General features: G+C 38.2%; 1 protein-coding gene across 1 annotated transcript in view; it reads left to right on the top strand.

Annotated features, from left to right (window-relative positions):
- Nucleotides 1-21,555, top strand: part of NECAB3 (N-terminal EF-hand calcium binding protein 3) — a 1,629,394-nt gene that overhangs the window by 1,327,793 nt on the left and 280,046 nt on the right. The window contains exons 8-9 of the mRNA XM_044090271.1: nucleotides 2,465-2,545; nucleotides 15,463-15,542. Coding sequence (XP_043946206.1) covers nucleotides 2,465-2,545; nucleotides 15,463-15,542 — 161 coding nt within the window. The remainder of the gene's footprint in view (nucleotides 1-2,464; nucleotides 2,546-15,462; nucleotides 15,543-21,555) is intronic.

The raw sequence follows: 21,555 nt of genomic DNA, 5'->3' as shown, positions 1-21,555 counted from the left end.
AGAAAGGGATCCATTTATATATATATATATATATATATATATATATATATATATATATATATATGTATATGGGTTCACTATTTTTTAAAGCATATGCAGGGGGCAAGCCCCCTGCCCCCCACACCTCCTGCACCTTAAATATAAATTTGCGATTTAGAAAGGGATCCATATAGATATATATATATATATATATATATATATATATATATATATATATATATATATGTATATGGGTTCACTATTTTTTAAAGCATATGCAGGGGGGCAAGCCCCCTACCCCCCCACACCTCCTGCACCTTAAATATACCAACTCCGAGATCACACCACAGTGGAGTGAATGGCAACATATTGCCATGCAGAGCGGAACAGAAATTTTGCCATTCACTCCATTGTAGTGCAATCTCAGAGTTGGTATATTTAAGTGCAGGGGGTGTGGGGGGGTGCAGGGGGGCTTACCCCCTGCATATATCTTCTAAATGTTTTTTTTTTCTTTTTCTTTTTTTTGTAATTTCAATATTACGGAATCACGAGATTCTGATCTTTGGGATTCTGAGTCTCGGGATTCCATAATTCGAGATTTAGAAGTGAACCCATATATATTTATATATATAGGTTTACTATTGAAAGGTCGATTAGTCTTAGGTCGATTAATAAACTAGTGAAACAAAAAACACTTCCAAAAAATAAAAACTAAAGGCAAAAGCAGTTAAAAACTTCCACAAAGGGTTTTAATTGTCACCCAAACAAGTGAAGTAAGCACTTTCATGTTGCTTCAGTGAACAAAACTTCATCAGACAATTAACAAATCACAGCCCATCACTTTAAATGAATCAGAAGTCACATGATGCCTTAATTAAATCATAAATAGCTACTTTAAAACACTAAAGAACAACAAGGCTAATACAACAAAAATCGTAAAGAGCTTACTTCACTTGTTTTTATTTCACTAGTTTTTATTTTTTAGGTCGATTAATGTTATGGCTGAAAAATAATGTATTTGAAAAGCATGAAAGAGCAGAATGTTGAAAATGGTTTGCACAATTAAATGCATTCTATATTTTCAACATTCCCCTCTTCCAGCCACGGCAGTTAGCTCACCTCTACTATTTTCCAGGGGGGCTACACCCCCCCTGCACCCCCCATGTGGGGGGCTGTGCCACCCACACCCCCTGCACATTAGATATACCAACTCCGAGATCTCACTACAGTATGGAAATGGGCTACTTCCCTGTTCCTCACTGAAGCGCGACCTCTCTCCATAGTCTCAGTACGGCGCTTGAGAAAAGGTCGCGTGCACCATGCAACTCAACTAACCTCAGTTGATCACTTTTGTTTCGATTTCCTGCCCCTTGAACATCGTGATTTCGCACATCGGACATTCAATTTCCTGCAGTTCGGGTAAGTCATAGTAAACCTATGTATATTTACATACACACATGTATATATTTATATATCTATCTACATATATAGTTATATGTATGCGCATATATATATATATATATATATATATATATATATATATATATATATATATACACACACACACACACACACACACACACGTGTGTGTGTGTGTGTGTGTGTGTGTGTGTGTGTGTGTGTGTGTGTGTGTGTGTGTGTGTGTGTGTATATATATATATATATATATATATATATATATATATATATATATATATATATATATATATATATATATATATATATATATATATATATATATATATATATATATGTGTGTGTGTGTGTGTGTGTGTGTGTGCAAATATACCTATGTGCTCAAAATGTCACAAAAACAAGTCTTATCAGAAGATCCACTTTTGCAACTGCAAGTTAAAAAATGTTAGCCTTCAAGGTCACACTATAAAACCCCATCTGAGATTTTGCCATGGATGTATTGCAGAAGTTTGCACCATGGCAATGATTAAGTTCCAATATTTTTTATGACACATTGGTAGGAACTTCCAGAAATGTTGTTTGAAGAATCCAAAATAATTAAGTATTTTGAGAATAATTTAGATTAATTACTGCTGTCATTAGAATTTGTGTTAGTAGTTTTTCAGTATGCTGTCTATATTTGTGTACTTTATAGCTAGCTTTTAGATGAGGCCAGTTCAAGTTATTCTATATCATGTGGTAAAGCATCCACAAACTGTGCGTCTTCCAGAGACATAGTACTTCCTGCTTGCCATTTCCTGTTCTGGCTTTGTTACTAGAATACAGGGTTCACATGTAAGAATGAGAAAAGGAAAGAGACTTCTGTCAGTGGCAAACTCTGTGGCACAGATATAACAGAAAAACAGAGACCTGTATATGTATTACACCAATCATACAAATAACTCTGTTAGGTAAAGGGTAGTGTATAGGTTACTACATGGAAAATTACTGGTATTCTAAACAAATGTTAAATAATTGTAGTACAGACATACATTCAGGGTTGGAGATGAAAATGTATATGTCTCCTTAGGTACCTCAAAGAGACGCAAGAATGTTGTGCCATCACAGAATGACACTGCAGATCTTAAGGAACTTGTCAAGGAGCCCACAGGTAAGGACTTCTTTTAAAATGCATAGTGTCACTGTTGAAATGTACTACCACTTAAGTACTTTGTCTACAGTAAATATGTTTATGGATATTGTCAGTGAACAGGATCTTAGGGGTGGAGTGCAGAGTAGGACATTGGAGAGATTTAAATTTCTAGTTTCCCAAAACACAGAAGATGGTAACACATGGTGAGTTTTGTGACCATCTTCAGAACAACCTGACTATTGTTGAACAATGGGTTTGGATAAAAATTAATGTCAACAAGTGTAAGATTGTTGATTGTATGAAAGGAATTAAATCAAAATGCATGATAGAACAAGGGGATAAGTTAAGGGTGGGTGTCAGTGGTTATAAGGATTTGGAAATCATAGTAAATGGTGACTTATCTTTCAGTAGTGATCAGTTATGTAAAATAGGAATTTAAAACAATTCTGTTGAGATATGCAATGTCTATATCCCAAAAAACAGTGTTTTATTTTTTTTTCTTTATCAGTCTTGTGATATCTAGGTCTGGACTTGGAATTGTATTATTGCCACCAAAGAAAGGTCTTAAATATTAACTGCAAAAACCTACTCAGACATACCTAACCAGAAAATTAGATGAAATGACCAGATTAAACTATTCAGGAAAGCTAAAGACTTATTTGTATTATAGAAGGAGAAGAAAAGTCTAAAAATGTTAATAACACATAGCACATCCTTAGTGAGTTTATGTTTGAACATATTAGGCAGGGCAGGAGCTTTAGAAGTGACATGTTAAGACAGTTCTTGAGTAGAAATAGATCTCTAACAAGATAAGCCGAAAGACAGGTAGAAGTATGGAATATAGTTTGTGATTACATTAGAACTAGCAGTAGTAGCAATAATAGTAGCAGTATTAGTAGTAGTACTAGTAGTAGTAGTAGTATTATTATTAGTAGTAGTAGTAGTAATAATAGTAGTAGTAGTAGCAGTATTAGTAGTAGTACTAGTAGTAGTGCTAGTATCAGTATTATTATTATTATTATTAGTAGTAGTAGTAGTAATAATAGTATTAGTAGTAGTAGTAGCAGTATTAGTAGTAGTACTAGTAATAGTGCTAGTATCAGTAGCAGTAATAGTATTATTATTAGTAGTAGCAGTAGTAGTAATAATAGCATTAGTAGTAGTAGTAGCAGTATTAGTAGTAGTACTAGTAGTAGTGCTTGTATCAGTAGTAGTAGTATTATTATGAGTAGTAGCAGTAGTAGTAATAATAGTATTAGTAGTAGTAGTAGTAGCAGTATTAGTAGTAGTACTAATAGTAGTGCTAGTATCAGTAGTAGTAGTATTATTATTAGTAGTAGCAGTAGTAGTAATAATAGTATTAGTAGCAGTAGTAGTAGTAGAACCATTGGTTATTTCAAGTTAATTTTTGATAGTTACATCTGTGATAAATGCAGTACCACATGAATAGTAGGTAATGCAACTTAGTACCTTGACAATTGTTAATTTACTTCGTCTTGCTGCGCTGGACACATGAACTATGATCACTCTTATGTACTATGAAACTTCCTGCATTAGCAGCCATTTTTACTATATTATATACTGGTTTTCATTTGTATGGGGGGAGATAAGAGGTCCTTTTGAAGACAATCTAACAGGCTGTTCTTGGAATTAGCACTGATACCCTGTAAAACACCTCTGCTATTACCTGAGTAGTGGAGAATTCAGGTGTGTGTCAGAGAAATTCTGAGTTCCTGAGCTCCATTTTTGACCTATGCAAAACTTTTGAACTGTAGTCACTTTTTATCTATAAGACTTCCTGTACTAGAAGCCCCATTTTACTGAAGTTTGCCAATGTTCCTGCCTGTTGGTTGGAGCAATTGGTCCATCACTAGTCCATCTCAGTTTCCTTTTTAGCAACCATGTTCTTGAGCATATTGTTGCATTCTGCTGATAAAAAACAGAACTAAAGTGATCAAAGTTCTAAAGCATGGCGATGCACTTAAAGCTATGTTTCTGGCACTACAGGCACCGTCACAAACCCTGATATGCAGATTTTTGCTACAGATAGTAAAAGAACCTACTCTGCATGGAGATTTCAGTACCTTCATCCACATGCCTTGTAATAATTAATGGATGGTTGATAATGCTATATCAGAGACTTTTTATAGGTCTAGGAATTAGTTTTTTACCTATGTTCCTGTGTTAATTTATGCTAGAATTTTATCAAACCTGTTAATGAAGGTAGTTTCAGCTGTACAACCTAACCTAAATCTTTATAGATTGTTACAGAATCAAAGGAGGTTACTAGGCTAATTGTCCTATAGCCTTTTTAAGGCTAGGTGTTCATGCCCCAATTTGCCCAGTTATCAATACTCACAGACTAAAATGGCTTTGGTATATGCCTATGCCTTATAGCATCTACAAGCTGCCCCTGTCCATAAGGGACAGGTGATAAGCCAGGTTTGAATTTGTGATTTCCCATTCATTGATTCAAATTGTGTTTGAATAGGCTTTGCAAATAGCTTTGCTTCATATGAATGAAGAGTCTGTTCCAGGAAAGGGTAATCACTGAGATACATACCTGTCCCTCCAGCATGTTTTGTTTATGTCACAGACAAGGTTAAGATCCTTAGATCAGGTAATTCTACTGATGTTGGTTTTGCGAATGTGTATCAGATCTGTCAGGGCTCAGTCAAAGAATGCCTTGTAAGTAAGGCATAGATCACCCCTCAATAGTCTGTAGGAGAACACGTACAGGTTCAGGCTTTAAGCAGTCCTTAATGGGCATATTATTTATGCCCTGTATTGTTTTTATTAAGAATGTCTGTGGCTGCTCCCGCTGTTGCAAATGCCTGGTCAGGTACATGCTGAAGGATGCATTGCACTTGATTACTGGTTTAATGAAGGCTGAGTGTAATGAAACTATGATCCCCTTAGATCTGGATGGCATGCCCTTACTTAAATATAAGTTGTGCTACATAGAAGGATTGTATTACCACCATGGACACATGGTGATCAAAGTTCAGGTTACTATCAATCTGAGTTTCCAAGTGCCTTATCACTAAGTCTACTCTTAGGGGGTTGTTAGCAATGGTGTAATTTGCAGGGGTGGCTGTCTTCCCAAAGGGAGTAATTATGCATTTTTTTTCATTGAGCTTTAGGCCATGGCTCTGGCACAAGTTATTTGTCTGTGTCCTGGAGGATGCCTATATCTTTGAGGGATTCAGTGATTGCACCCGGCTTGTAGTCATCAGCAAACTATGTCAGCCAAATGCCCTCTACTTTTGCCTTGACTTCAGAGAAGTATATTCCAAACAGGAGATGTCTCAGTATTCAGCCCTGTAGGGCAACATTAGTAACAGGATTTTTGGTGGAGGTCGACTCCCCAACCCTTACTTCATGTTTCATGTCCATCAGCCATATGGCAATCTTTTGGTTGACATAGGTATTTATGCCAAATTTGTGAGTTTGTCTGTAATGCCTGAATGAGTTATTGTGTCAAATGCTTTTGCCAAGTCAAGGTAGGCAGTATGTACTCTTTTGCTCTCATCCATGGCTCTAGTGACCTTCTCAAAGAAGTCCATCATATTTAGTAGGCATGACCTGCCCTTAATGAAACCAAACTGGGATGAATCCAGTGCTAGAAGATTTCCTTTATCATCATCATCATCATTATCAGTCCCTTTTTTCCCATTTTTCTACATGGGGTTGGGGTATCATGTTAACTGTCACCAACTCTCTCAATTCAGTGCCACACTCCTGCCTTCTTCATCATTCATGCCTGACTGTCACAGATCTTCTTTCACACAATCCATCCACCTCTTTGCTGGATGTCCTCACTTCCTCTTACCTTCTTCCTGTCTGTCCCAAATCTTCCTCAACACATTGTCTTCTGCTTTACTGTACATGTGTCCAAACTACCATAATCTGTTCTCTTTGATCTTTTCTGCAATTGGAGTTACTTTGACTTCTGCTCTTTTGTCCTCATTTCTTCGTTTGTCTCACAATGTGCATCCTACCACCCTTCTCAGGCACTTCATTTCCATAATCTCTAGCTTCTTCAACTGTTCTGCCCTTACTGCTCAGGTTTCTATACTATTATCAATCTGTGAGACTCTAGACTGAGCAGGTGTTCCATCCTGTTGTCTATGGGAGAACCAATATCTAGACCAATTGCTTCTGTATTGTTTACTCTTAGTAATAGCATCTTTGACTCCATTTGGAATCTACAACCATTTTCTTTAGATTCACCATGCAGTATTCCAGTAGAGCTTTGGACTTTTTGGATGTAAAATTGCTGAGGGATGAGAATGGAGTTTTGGACACGACCTTATTCAGAAAAAAAAAACTGTTGGAAGAATAGCATGCGATCTTATGACAGCATGCATCCAAGGTAAACTTTCAGTGGTATAATAAGGGGGCACGGTGATATGTACAGCATGCTATCCTATGACAGCATGCATCCAAGGTATATGTTCAATGGTATAATTAAAACATGAACATAATGCACTATTCCAGCACATTTCTAAATATGAAAATCATAAATTTAAGTTTATGGTTATACAATGTGTAAATAAAAACAAAAGGGGAGGTGACTTGATCAATGAGACAGAGTTTAATGAAACTAAATGGATCATTGAGCTAGTAGCATACAAAACCCCTGGTTTAAATGGGGTTATACCTTTAAGACCTGCACTAAAGAAAAGGAGGGTGCAGTACTGAATGTTAACTGAAGAGCTATATAAAAACTGCTCTTTCATTTGAGTTTTGTATCTGAAGAAGGGCTTGGTCCCGAAAGCGCTCATTCCTGTGTTTTTAATTATTTGAAATAAAAGTTTTGAAGCTATTCAGCATGGTGGCCAGTACCTGCTTGTTTCTTCTTTCCTTTGGAATCTTTGTGGGCAGGCAGCCTTTGGTGGAGTATCTTCAGTTCTTTTTAGTTTGGCTTTGCTGGTGTGTGTGAAGACTCCACACATTATGGCAGAACAGTGGGATGTTGGAGTGAAACCAGGTCACATTTCGTGTGGTTCATCTACAATCTGGACAGAGAGAGTAAGAAGAAATGTGACAACTACAAGTAATCCTTTACTTGCTTTGGATTTACATACACTGTCTAGTGAACATGTGGTGGGTGATTCTGCTCAGAAAGAAAGAGTGGCCTTTACTGACTTAGTAAATACCTTGCATAATAAATGAATGAAACTAAAGCATCTACAGTGGCAAAGACATCATTTGGAGGCCTGTTTGCAGTTTGGCATAGTTCCCAGAGGCCTTTGTGTACTGTGTATGCCTGTGCAGGGCGAGTACTATCCAGAACTTTTAGCCAAGTGGCAGCATTTAAGCTTAGAGACTTGTTTCTCATGTATGTGTTTATTGTTTGACTTTCATGCTCCACAAGTGAATATTTTGGTGAAAGAACTGAGACTTTACAAAAAGTTTTAGAGCTGGAATATGTTGGTGATTTTTATATGAATAGACTGGAAGAGATGTATTGTTTGGTGTCTACCTTAGACATGAAATTGCAGCAAACAAAAACTAATAAACTGATGAGAGATCATCATGATTTTAAACAGGGCAACATTTACATGTGGCCTAAAGAGAAACCAGTTCAGGCTGAAGCATTTACTTCTCCAGCAAAAAAATCACTGAAAACACCTACTCACCAGGGCAGGCACCCTCATTCTCGTGTAAGTAATTGCAATGTTTCCATGATTACTGGGGAGGAGGTGAGCAGTACACAGGTCAGGTCCACTGTTCAGTGTCCAACTGCAGCACCAGTAGAGATGACATGAAGGCGGATGGATGACCATGCTTGTGGGGAGGAGACCAACATGGCAACCCCCAAACTGATTAAATGACCAGGACAGGAGTCAACTGCTGACACCATGGGAGGACAACCATTGTCTTCCAGCATGGGAAATGAGTTGGCATGGCTAGGAGCATGACTGAAAGTTTTTTGAGATGGGAAAGGGTTATTTTCCATCATTGCCTGTACCAGTCAAGAAGAAGGGCAAGTGGAGACAGAGCTATATGAATCAGAGAGAGTTGAAGAAGAGGTGAATATCTACTTGACTGTTGATACTAAATGTATTTTTTATAATATATTTATTTTTTGTCTGCAGATGAACAATATGTCCTTAACAAAGGCTTAACATTTTTTCCGAGTACAGGAATGGTATATATTCTCAGGTTATTCTTGACTTGATGTTGTATGATAGGAATGTGTCACTTAAAAATTTATACGGTAATTCAAACCTGCCACAGAACAAGGAGTTGAGACAGCCCATCACTTTTACTCCACCTATTAACTCTACTGTTAACACTTTTTTTAGATTGTGTGAATCAGACATAAAGTGTTACCTAGAAGATAAGGGCAATAGCAAGTTTTTTAATTTATCCATTTCACGGAGGTAAGCATTGAATTCATTGAAAAACAATGCAGATATTGTGATAAAACCAGCGGATAAGGGGGAGCTGTAGTAGTAACGAATAAGAGTTTCTATCAGAGAAAAGTATTACAACTACTACAGGATGCACACACTTTTATTTCTATATCCCCTATAATGGTTAATCACATAGCTGACAAGGTAAAGCAAATGTTTACAGAATTAAAACAATTGGGGTTGATGTCAGAGGACTTGCACACATTTTATGGATAGAACATCCAATGGTGCCTATATTTAAGGCAGTACCCAACATACATAAAGATCTGGTTGACCGCAAACTGAGACCTATCTTCTCAGGCAGGGGTTGGGTCACAGAGAATGTGCCCATTTGGATAGAATGTACATTGAAAAACATTTTAGATAAATGTCCCAGTATACTAAGGTACTAAGGGATACAGGACACTTCTTAACATTGTTGCATGAGTGTATTATACAGAATTAAGAACAGCACTATATTATGGTTACACTAGATGTAAAGAATGTATTTACTGTCAATAGCAATACCTATGGCATATCAGCCATAGAAGACATACTATCACAAGTAGCTAACTTTGAGATTGATAACATTTGGCTGATAAGTGAGCTGCTTAAAATAGTGTTAGAAAATAACATATTTATATGTCAAGATGCATATTATCACCAGAAGCAGGGGGTGGCTGTGAGCACCCCCTGTGCTAACACTTATGTAAATTTAGTGTTGGCTTACTGAAAGAATGAAGTTATATATGGAGGACAACATCCATGGAAGGACAAATTAATTGTCTATGTGCGTTTTGTGGATGATGTTTTTTTGTTATGGGGGGAGGTTGTGTATTTACAAAAATTTGTTAAATATTTGGAATCTACGACCACTTTCCTTAGATTCACCATGCAGTATTCCAGTAGAGCTTTGGAATTTTTGGATGTAAAATTGCTGAGGGATGAGAATGGAGTTTTGGACATGACCTTGTTCAGAAAAAAAATTGTTGGAAGAATAGCATGCTATTTTATGGCAGCATGCATCCAAGGTATACATTCAGTGGTATAATAAGAGGGCAGGGTGATATGTACAGCATGCTATCTTATGACAGCATGCATCCAAGTTCTATGTTCAATGATGTAATAAGAGGGCAGGGTGATATGTACAGCATGCTATCTTATGACAGCATGCATCCAAGGTATACGTTCAATGGTATAATAAGAGGGCAGGGTGATATGTACAGCATGCTATCTTATGACAGCATGCATCCAAGGTCTACGTTCAAGGGGCAGGGTAATATGTACAGCATGCTATCTTATGACAGCATGCATCCAAGGTCTATGTTCAATGGTATAATAAGGGGCAGGGTGATATGTACAGCATGCTATCTTATGACAGCATGCATCCAAGGTATACGTTCAATGGTATAATAAGGGGCAGGGTGATATGTACAGCATGCTATCTTATGACAGCATGCATCCAAGGTATACTTTCAATGGTATAATAAGGGGGCAGGGTAATATGTACAGCATGCTATCTTATGACAGCATGCATCCAAGGTATACGTTCAATGGTATAATAAGGGGCAGGGTGATATGTACAGCATGCTATCTTATGACAGCATGCATCCAAGGTATACATTCAATGGTATAATAAGGGGGCAGGGTGATATGTACAGCATGCTATCTTATGACAGCATGCATCCAAGGTATACATTCAATGGTATAATAAGAGGGCAGGTTGATAGAATTTCACTTATATGCATGCAGGATACACATTTTGAACAAGAAATAGACTAGTTAGAGAGTAACCTCTGTCGAAGGGGATACAATAAAAATAGAGTCAAAGATGCTATTACTAAGAGTAAACAATACAGAAATAATAGGTCTAGGCCTTGGTTCTCCCATAGACAACAGAATGAAACACCTGTTCAGTCTAGAGCCTCACAGATGGATAATGTGAGGCTAATGTTAACATATAGTAATAATGCAGGAGGAATATGTGATATAATAGAACAGAATTGGAATGTTTTGCTGACAGATGAAAAAATAGCCAAGGTAGTGGAAGAAAAAACAGTTTTTGGCTTTAGAAGAAATACAGATCTGAAGGATTTTTTATGTCATGAAGGGAAGATAGAAAAAAGTAGGAACAATTTTTCACAACGTGCAGGTTCATGAAAGTGCAGAAACTGCAAACCATGTGAGTATATTGTTGAGGCTGAATCCTATGTACACCCTGTATCAGGAAAACAATATTGTTTTGATTTGTAAACAGATTGTAGAATAAAGAATGTTGTTTACCTGGCTGTCTGTCAGGACTGCAGCTCATGCTATGTAGGAAAACTAACCGCATGCTAAAAAAACAGAATTTTGAACTATTTGTCCTCTGTAAGATTAAAATATGAACATAATGCACTTTTCCAGCACATTTCAAAATATGAAAATCATACGTTTATGGTTCTACAGTGTGTAAATAAAAACAAAAGGGGAGGTGATTTGACTAATGAGACAGAGTTGAATGAAACTAAATGGATCATTGAGCTAGCAGCATACAAAACCCCAGGTTTAAATGGGGTTATACCTTTAAGACCTGCACTAAAGAAAAGGAGGGTGCAGTACTGAATGTTAACTGAAGAGCTATATAAAAACTGCAGTTTCATTTGAGTTTTGTACCTGAAGAAGGGCTTGGTCACAAAAGCGCTCATTCCTATGTTTTTAATTGTGTTTTAAATAAAAGTTTTGAAGCTGTTCAGCATGGTGGCCAGTCCCTGCTTTTTTTCTTCTTTCCTTTGGAATCTTTGTGGGCAGGCAGCCTTTGGTGGCGTATCTACAGTTCTTTTTGGTATAACTGAAAAATATGTTATGGTTATCCTTAGCCAGGGAGGCTGTTTATACCTCAAAGTTGGCATTGTTGAACTTCATTAGTCCCCTGAGTTGCTTGTTGAGACTGATGATGGAGTTTTTATCTGTTGAGCATAGCTCTTCCTATTTTTGGACAGGATATTCTTTCTTTAGTTGTACAACCTATTTATACAGCAACTTGCCTTTTTGATGAAGCCTTGTATATCAGCTTAATCCATAGTTCTCTGCATAATGTACATGAAATTGAGAATGTGTGACAATGTCCAGTTTAGGAATGATAAAGGGGACCTAAATCTGTTTTCTTGGCTCTAGGTTTGAAAACTAGCGTATTTGTCATAGACTGGTTTATAAAAGCAGTATGGAGCTTTCTTACTAATGGACTGAATGTCAGTGTTTGCCGTTCTTTTCTGTGTCCAGAATATGGCATTCCAGTATGGAATAAGAGGATGTAAGCAGTCACAGTTTTCGGATGTGACGGGTTTCAGCTCTGTCCATCAGGTGTAGTAAATAAGAAATTTTATATCCAATGCTGTCATTTTTAGACTTCTTCAAATATCAAGAAAAAAAATGAAAGCTGCACAAGATAACATACTCAGAGGTGAAGGTGGACTTTGCTAAATGCCAGAAATCTCAGTAATCAAATGTACAATTTAGCGACATTTATTTGATTGAAGAGTGTTGATATCTGAACCATTATGCTCTGTTATATGTCTCCTTTATCCCCTACAAAGCATGTGGATTTTCTAAGTCAACTCCACGAGGTAAAGATCAATGGCAGTATAATCTTTATGGGGAATTGTTAAGTACCCAATTACAGCCCAAGTGCTCAAATGCTGACTGTGTGAATCAAAACAGTCTGGAACAAACTCTATGAAATCCAGATAGGGCTGGCAATATTTTAGTTATCAAGTTGATAACAATCCTAGGACCATTCTGTTTACTACCTGTGATTATATCCATTGTAATTAACTAACACACACACACACACACACACACACACACACACACACACACACACACACACACACACACACACACACACACTCTCTGCAGTACCACCATTTGTAACCTAACAGTAAATTAAAATTCAGTTATAAATAAATCATGTTTGCTAGACCTTACCTGCAGAAATGGTGATAGATGCCATTCTCAGATCCCCAAACAGGTCTGCTCAGGATGATTTCATTGGGCTATGTAATATAATTAACTCTTGCATGCATGAGCATATGCCAGTAAAATATATGTATAAAAATAAGATACATAACAGAAACATTAATGCTATTTAAGTTTTCGTTATTGCCTCGTAAAAAAAAACATAAAGCTTAGATTACATTTGCTAATTTATTATCAGATCTTTCAGGCTAAATTATTAACTCAAATTGCTGACAATTTAAGTTAATGGTTAAAAGTATTATTTAATAAAAGTGGAAAGGGAAATATTGGCAATGTAACATGCTTTAGTAAATAATGATGTGGTCACCTTCCAATGGATTTCAATTTACAACAATAAAGAAAAGTATATGACTGAATGCTATAGATACAAGAAGAGCTAGCCCGAATATAGCTACAGATATTTTAATTGCTGCCACAAATAAAACTTAAAAAAAATCAAGTTTCATAGGATCATGCAACATGCCTTGTAGTTTCCTACACTGAATCAAGAAAACCTGGGTAACTTTGTAATAATGTAGCTAGCTGAGTTAGGAGTTAGATGTGAAAGGGTTACACATGAGAGAGCTGAGAAGTTAGCCAGTTACTCAGAGAGACACGGCATGGCTATTACACACAATGGCCTTTATAATTAGGTTAATCTGAAATAGAGTCAGTTTGAGTTTGAGTTTTGAACGTTTGAGTCTGAGCTCAGTGGAGCTTAGTCCAGAGTTGTGAGTTAATGAGTTTTAAACAAGGGAAGAATTCCTCATAAACACTGTTTGCTGTTTTCTATGTTAGATGAGGCAGGACAGCTACTTTTATTAAATGATGTTTGTAGTCTGTGCAGAATGGCATTGGATTACAAATTCAAGATGTCTCCTTAGCAAAGGTCCAAACGGCTCAGTATTGGTCCCTTTCCTGTTTGGCATCTCTTTCGTAAACCTTCCAGCCAGCACTCGTGGCTCGTCTGTAAATTGGATATTGCTATTTGAGCTTTACTGACTCACAATTGTTCTGTCATTGTTTAAACCATAGTAACATCTGGTACAAGGACAAGTGGTCTCAAATTAAATGTGAAAAAATGTACACAGTTCATTTTGATAAGCAAAATATTTCCACATACTATATAGGTGACACACCCCTGGTATCAGACACTGTTGTAAAGAATTTAGGCTCTCTTGTTGATGATTCCTTATCACTTGGCCATTATGTCTGAGCAGTAGTTTGGAAAACCTTCTGTCTGACTCATCCCATTTTCAAAGGCATCTCCACTGGTTTCAAAAGTATTAATTTTCCTTTATTCATATCTCATCTGAACCATTGTTGAATACAATGCACTTTTTGACCTGAATTTGTTTAAACATATTACACAACATGAGACACCTCAGCAATTCATAATTAAAATGATCATTGGCCTAAAAAAAAATCTTTCTTATCAGGGTAGCAACCCTCTCTCTGAACTCAGTCTCTTATAGACTTCTCTGTGGAGATCTGTGTCTAGCCTTTTGAGCTGTGAAAGATCCAACACCCTTTGATCTCCTATTCTTTCACAGAACACATTATTTCTCAAATACCAGGTTAAAGGAAATAAACTTTCATTAACAATTAAATAAGACGTTGGCATGATAGATTTATATCCCAACATTGCCTTCAGTTTTGTAACAGACTTCAACTACATGCCAGGCAGAGTAGCGTGCTTGTCAGCTTCAGCATAAAGATAGATAATTGGATGGGCACTCTCAAATTCTGTCCTGGTCTATCTCTTCTTGACTTCGTTGAGTATGGAGGGAACTTTTAAGCAGGAGCTTTGGCATGGCTTATAATGTTCTACAAAATGATTTCCTTGTATGTACATATAAATCTATAAAGAAATAACAGAAGACTTGATTAAGGGCTGACTGTATGTACTATATTTACTTTAATAAGGCTTTTGACACTATTCCACATAAAGGATTAATTATCAATTTAAAAACATTAAAGTCAATTCACATGTGGGCCTTGTCATCACTGTAGAGATTCTGAATTAAATTAGCCTAGGGAATAATAAATGTAAATCCCACTTCACAAGCCATCCCGTTCTTATGACAAGGAATGGATTGTATCATTCATACTTATGTTTAGCTTTCATATCTCTTTCTTCTGCTTGAGTATCTCTATTTTTCATCCATCAGTTCATAATGATTTTGTTAACTGCAAGGTAAGTTATGATCATAGGAGACTTTCTTACATACTACTTTCAGCAAGCTTTCCCAATCATGTAAAATCATTGTGTAAGGCACTCTGCCACAGCTTGACTGGAACAGCTGCCTGCACAGAGCTGTAGGAATGTTGTAATCATATATATTTTTTTCCAATTGATTGTTAGGATGAGGACCCTGAGCTCAGATACAACAAAGAACAAATGCAAGTTATATTTGCTGCATTTTAATTAGAATGGACAAAGAAATGGTATCAGTTAAAAAATGAACTGTGGCCATTCTGATAAATGGCTTTCCTAGAGCGATGGTTTACATTTTTGTGTTTGTGATCTCTCAGGTGTTTATGCAGAGCCAGAAAATCCTTGGATCTCACAGATTAACAGGTTGCAGCATCTCATCGACAAGCTGGAGTGTAAGGTAAGAGGAACACTTAACAGTTTTAGCCATGAAAATGTATCACTGTATTTGAATACTGCTTTTCTGTGTGTTTAATTTTGTTTTGATTATTCTGGGAAGTTATTTTCACTAAGTGTTGTTGTAGCCAAGCGTGTGATGATATGAAGCAAGTAGTAAGGAGATGCAGGTTGAGATACCCATGTGTAGTTGTGTCTTCTAGACTTGTACACATCACAGAGCTAAGTAACTGATGCCAGATCTCCCAAAATTAAAACCATAGCAGGCCCAATAAGCCAAATGAATGAACTAAATATTTGTTAAGGTGTAATGAACCAGAGTGCCCAGCTGAGTGGACCAATGCTTGGATTGTGGTTCTTTTGATGAAGGAATGTCCCAACATCCAGATAATCTTCTTCCCTTACATAGAAATAAAAGTTAGTGCCTGATGTGTGATAAAAAGGCATCAGACACCCAACTTCCTGTTTTTTGCATGAATTTAGCAGAATACCCTTCCATGGGTAATTCGGAAGTGCAGCCTGTGAGATGAATACCTAATAGTCCATTTGACCATAATGGTCAAGGTCTTTACTTTATAAGAACAAGGTACAGGGTTTGATTTTGACCTCAGGTTATTGGCTAGGCTTAAAATCAACCTTCAGGACAGCTAGCCTAGTATTCACCCATGGACCTATGTACCTATGTATACCTTTCCCCCTGATGGCCTTCTGTAGGAAGAAATTGATCTCTGCCAAACTAAATGGCCTGTCACCCTCTCGGGTGAAAACTGGGCCTGACCTAGTGCCCTTGGGAGTGAGCCTTGTGCATTAATCTGAACCAGTGAACTGGTCAGATGGCCAACCCCTTCGACTTGTCTAGCCAGACTTGCTGCCCTTTACCTGATTGGTCCATCTGGGATTTCTTTACCTATATCAGAATAAAATTCTTGTGAATAACAAGGTCCTCCCAACAAAAAGAGTTTAGTAATTCACTAGCACAAAAGGCACTCACGTATAATGATGTAAACAAAGCAGCCAATGAATAAAGCACAAGTACAAAAATCAGGTACTGTGTTAATCAAGCCCCAAACAATGATGGCAAGGAGGTGTCTCCCTGTTGGCTTCCTGAAATCGTGAGAAGTCCTATGAATATTGTCCCAACCCTTGCTTAATCTGCCAGCCAGCCAGTGGATATACTTCCTGAAGACCCAAAAACATTCCATCCACCCTAAAGCTACTAAGTGAACCAGTAGTGTTTTAGACAAATCTTGTGATGAGGATATGACAACCAGGAAACAAAGGCAAACCCCAGCTTCTGTGACAAGGAGGCAATGACCTATAGAAAACCCTGAACATCTGAAGTGATGCCAAATAGGCCTTCCTGGTGTTATTGACCCATGACCTGGCCAGCAACGATGCTGCTACTCCTCTTCAATTAACCAAACTTCCACAGGAATTGTTGAGCCCTTTGGTTCTGCATGCTTGGCCAGCTGATGAAGTCTGGTGAACTGAAAATGGGAGAGACTATCAGCTATAGGATTATGTTGGCCAGGCACATGCACACTAGAGAAAGACAGATTCATTTCTAAACTCAATAAAACTAATAACCTAATTAAGAGGAAAACCCATTTGGACTTGGAGGATCATTTGTTGATGGCATGTACAACAGCGGCATTGTCCAAGTGAAATACTATTGTACTGTTGTGTAATTTGTCCTTCCATACAAAAGCAGCAACTCAGATAGGTATGATCTCCAGGAAAGTTATATCCCTTCTCCTCTCTTCTGACTAAGAGACCATCCATTTTCATTGAACCAACTGCCTTGGAAGTAGCCTCCCAAACCAGACCCCACTGCCACATGTGTAGAAATTTAAGGTCACTGGATGAAACACACCATTGAATTGGTTCTGGAATGTGAAGCTGAGCCAGAAGTCTTCCTTCTGGTTAGATGGACATTGCAATGTTTAGGCTTGTTTCCTTTCAATAAGTCATAAATGGACCAGAGGAAAACCCTGCCCAAGGAGACTGTCCTGCAGGCAAAATTCAATAGCCCATGATGAGGATGGGCTCTATCACGATATCTACCACAGGAAGAGTGAATTTGGCCCTGAAATTGTAGTTCATTGGCTGTTTGGGAAGTTTTTCCATCTCTTTCTACTTTCTGGTTCAAAGCCCGTTTTGCGTTTGGTCCCTGCCTTTCTATAACTAGTGTAGTCCAGGTACAGGTTTGCTGTATCCAGGACTGTTGGTAAGTTCTGAGCCCCCCAAGCCTTTCTGTGTTGGAGAGAAGCCTTCTAGCTTATCACTGGGAGTGGCAAGCACTAGGTAACCTATCTGCCACAGGAGGAGTGGTTTCTGGCCCAGAAATTATAGTTTATTGGCCATTTGCAAAGCTTTTCTATCTCTTTCAACCTTCTGATTTAAAAGTCTGTGTTTGCACTTGTTTCCTGTCTTTCCTGTTACTAGTCTAGTCCAGGTACATATTTGCTGTATCCAGGACTCTTTGTAAGCTTCTGAGCCCTCCAAGCCTTTCCATGTTGGAGGGAAGCCTTCTAGCTTATCAATGGGAGTCTCTTTCAACTTTCTGGTTTAAAAGACCACATCTGTGCTTGTTTCCCATCTTTCCTGTAACTAACCTACTGGGTAGCACTAGAAAGCCTTAAACTGATACAAGCATTCTAGCTTAGAAAATAGACTTTGGAGTGATTAAGTATCAGTTTTCTGTACTTTCGTGCTGTATTTATCTGTTTTCCACCTAAACACAGATTTTCCAGCATTTATTGTGATTTAAAAGCTTGTTTTTTTTCACATATTGTACTTATTTGACTGCCTGCACTTTTAAAAAAGTTGTTTTTTGTTTAAATAATTTAACTGTTGTGGGCTACACACTAAAGTGCGATAGCCTTTTCTGATTGTTTGTAGTCGTTTAAAGCTGTTTTAAGCATATTTTTTTACTATTTTTTCCTTATCTTTTCAAAAAAACAAAAAAAGTCCTTGTTTCCTGCATTTCTAAGCTAGTATAGTACAGTTTTCAGGCTAGTGCTGAATTCAGCGCTGTGATACTAGTTTCTGAGTTGCCCATACCTTACTTGGATAGAAGGAAGTTTCTCTGTTCACATGTGAGAGAGGGGTGCTTTGAACAACCTATTTGTCCCTGGAGGAGTAGTTCCAGCCCAGAAGTTAGTAGTTTACTGGCCATTTTGGAATTATGATAAACTCACTAAACTAGGTATAAATCCCTTGTCACGAGATGGGTTGCCAACTGGCTCACTGACAGAACCCAGACTGTGAAAGTTGCAGACTCTAAATCCAACTTCAGACCAGTGACAAGTGGAGTATCACATGGTTCAGTCCTAGGTCCTCTCCTGTTTGGTATCTGCTTCTTTGAAGTACAGGCTAACACAGAAGGTCTTTGGCTAACAAAGTTCGCAGATGACTGCAAACTAGGAGCCATAATCAAAACTCCTAACGATGTGGACATCCTACAAAAGGGTCTCACTGAGACAGATGCCTGGTGTCAAAGCCATGCCCTCAAGCTCAATGCCAAAAAGTGCATTGTCATCCCTTTTGGTAAAATCTCTGTACCCATGAACTACCACATAGGCGGTAGTCTACTTAACACCAAAAGTGTGATAAGAAACTTTGGGACACAGGTGGACAGTAGTCTCTCCTTTGATAATCACATCGCCACAGTAGTCAGGAAATCCTTCTGCATGGCACACCTCATCACAAAAGGTTTCTCATCCAGGAAAAAAGAGGTCATTGTTCCCCTGTACTCATCACTCATTAGACGCATTATAGAGTACAACGCCACTTTTGGTATGCACCTCACAAGACATCTACAACAACTGGAAAGGCCACAGAAATACTTCACAAAGAGGATTACCAGCCTCAAACAGATGCCCTACACAGATCGTCTCAAAAAACTTCTGCCAGGCGATCTCTGCCTAACATACAAAGCTATGTCAAACCCAGAGCTGTTGGTCATGTACCACTCAAAAGAAATCCCAATCCCTCCAAGCTACACACTCTAGGGACCTAAACCTTGTCACCACAATAAATAGAACATGCTGGAGGGCTAGATTTCTGTCCCAGAGACTTCCCATACTCTGGAACAAACTACCTATCTATATCAAACAAAGCTCCTCATTAGCACTCTTCAAGAAAAATCTTAGGAAATTTACCCCGGGGATCATTTCTGTGGCTCTGCTTGATGGGGCATAGGAAAATAATTTTCTTGGGTGGCAAAAGCCAGGGTACCATTTGGCTAGGCTTATATAGGCCCTAGGGCCAATAGCCTAGTACCTACCTATGAACAGTCTAACCCTCCACTCTTTTGGCAATGAATTGATAAACTCTTCCAAGTATTCCAAAGGAGAATGGCCTCTGTCACTAAAACCTGACCCGGTGCCCCCCGAGTCATTACCTTCTATTACCAGTGGAGGTGGGGGATTGATGTTTGGGCTTGGGATATCTCTTTTATTTTTCATTGTAGCCTTCTTCCCAGGAATGGGCCCATCCACCACTTTTTCTTCAGAACTCACCTCTGGCCTCTTCCTGCAGTTCTGTCCTTGTTCTACTGTCTGTGCAGCCTCCAACTCAGAAAGCAAACCATGTGTTTCTTGAGATAGCCAAAGCCATGTGTCCTTAAAAGTCTGTACCTGGGTGGAGCCTACAAAATAGACCGAGTGATCTAAAAAAATATAACATGTTTAAAAGCTGCTGAACATCCAGAATTCTGAAAAATGCCATACTTCCCTGTAAGCTTGAGTGTCCTGCTGATGAGGAATTTTAGAATGTGAACACTTGACTACCTGAAAACCTTGATTAGATTCATAGCTAACATGAATAAGAAATCCTCTGTAAGAGAGGATGACATGCTGCTGCAAAGTTCTGGAATGTTTACACCTTTCAAACAATACAGTTCTTCTCAGCCACAAGATGCAAAGTTCTGGAGTGTTTACATCTTTCACACAGTACAGTTCTTCTCGACAACAAGAGCCATTATTCTTCAGTGCTTTAATCCCGCTTCTAGCAGACAAAATCACAACATCTACAGAAATATGCCTCAGACAGGTTGGCTGAAAAACTAAACCTACCAGCCAAACTGCCATCTACACCGAAATAACTGCCCTCTGCCCTCACATGCACTGTCTCCCTACAACAGCGACCTCCTACCATAAAACAACAGGTAATATAATACACACCCATTTTATATTATATAAAAATCTGTAGGCAGGTAGACATTCAAAAACTGCCCTAAAAAAAAGCCCTAAAAAAAAAAAAACAGACACACACACCTAGAGGTCCACTTACTGAAATAATGGGGTATTCCAAACAGTACTTTGCCCACCATTCATTCACAAGTCCTGAAAAACATGGGGCAGGATTTACAAAGACTTGCACAGAGTGTAAGAGACGTGTAACACTCCATGCAAGCCTCACGATCCAGGAACAGCCCGAATCTCCGTGTAAGAGACCAGCTAAAACGTCTCTTACACGGACTGGGCATGGATATGCTAAATACCTCACTTGCAGCCGAAAGGTATGCAAATGAGGTATATTAGCGATCCACGAAGCAGAAACCAGCCCGTGTAAGAGACGTTTTAGCTGCAGAAATGTACTCAGTTGACAACTGAGTACGTTTCTGCAGAAATCACAATGGAGCCATGTCGGCTCCAAATAAAGGGTGCATATGTGTCGGGCAGCATGCCAATGGCCAAATATGTGGCCATTGGCAAGGTAACCCGATGCAAATATAAAAAAAATATTGTTTAAATGCAGCGCAGTCCCGCACAAATGGGCTGCGCTGTATAAAACATAAAAATGAAGGTTATAAACCCACAAATGTGGGTTTTATGCAATACATGGAATGACAATGCAGGGACCAGCAGACCAAAAACAACATGGCCACCGTGTAGTGGTTGCTAAGGGGGGAAGCTGAGTCTAAGACATGTAACTAAGCATTAGTAGGCAATCTCATGTAAATGAGGGTTAGGATACTGAATACCACAGTCACATAGCAAATTAGTATAGTC

This window comes from Protopterus annectens, chromosome 12.part0, assembly GCF_019279795.1.
Source record: "Protopterus annectens isolate FY-2018-M chromosome 12.part0, PAN1.0, whole genome shotgun sequence".
NCBI lineage: Eukaryota > Metazoa > Chordata > Ceratodontiformes > Protopteridae > Protopterus > Protopterus annectens.
This window is presented reverse-complemented; position numbering and strand designations above follow the sequence as displayed.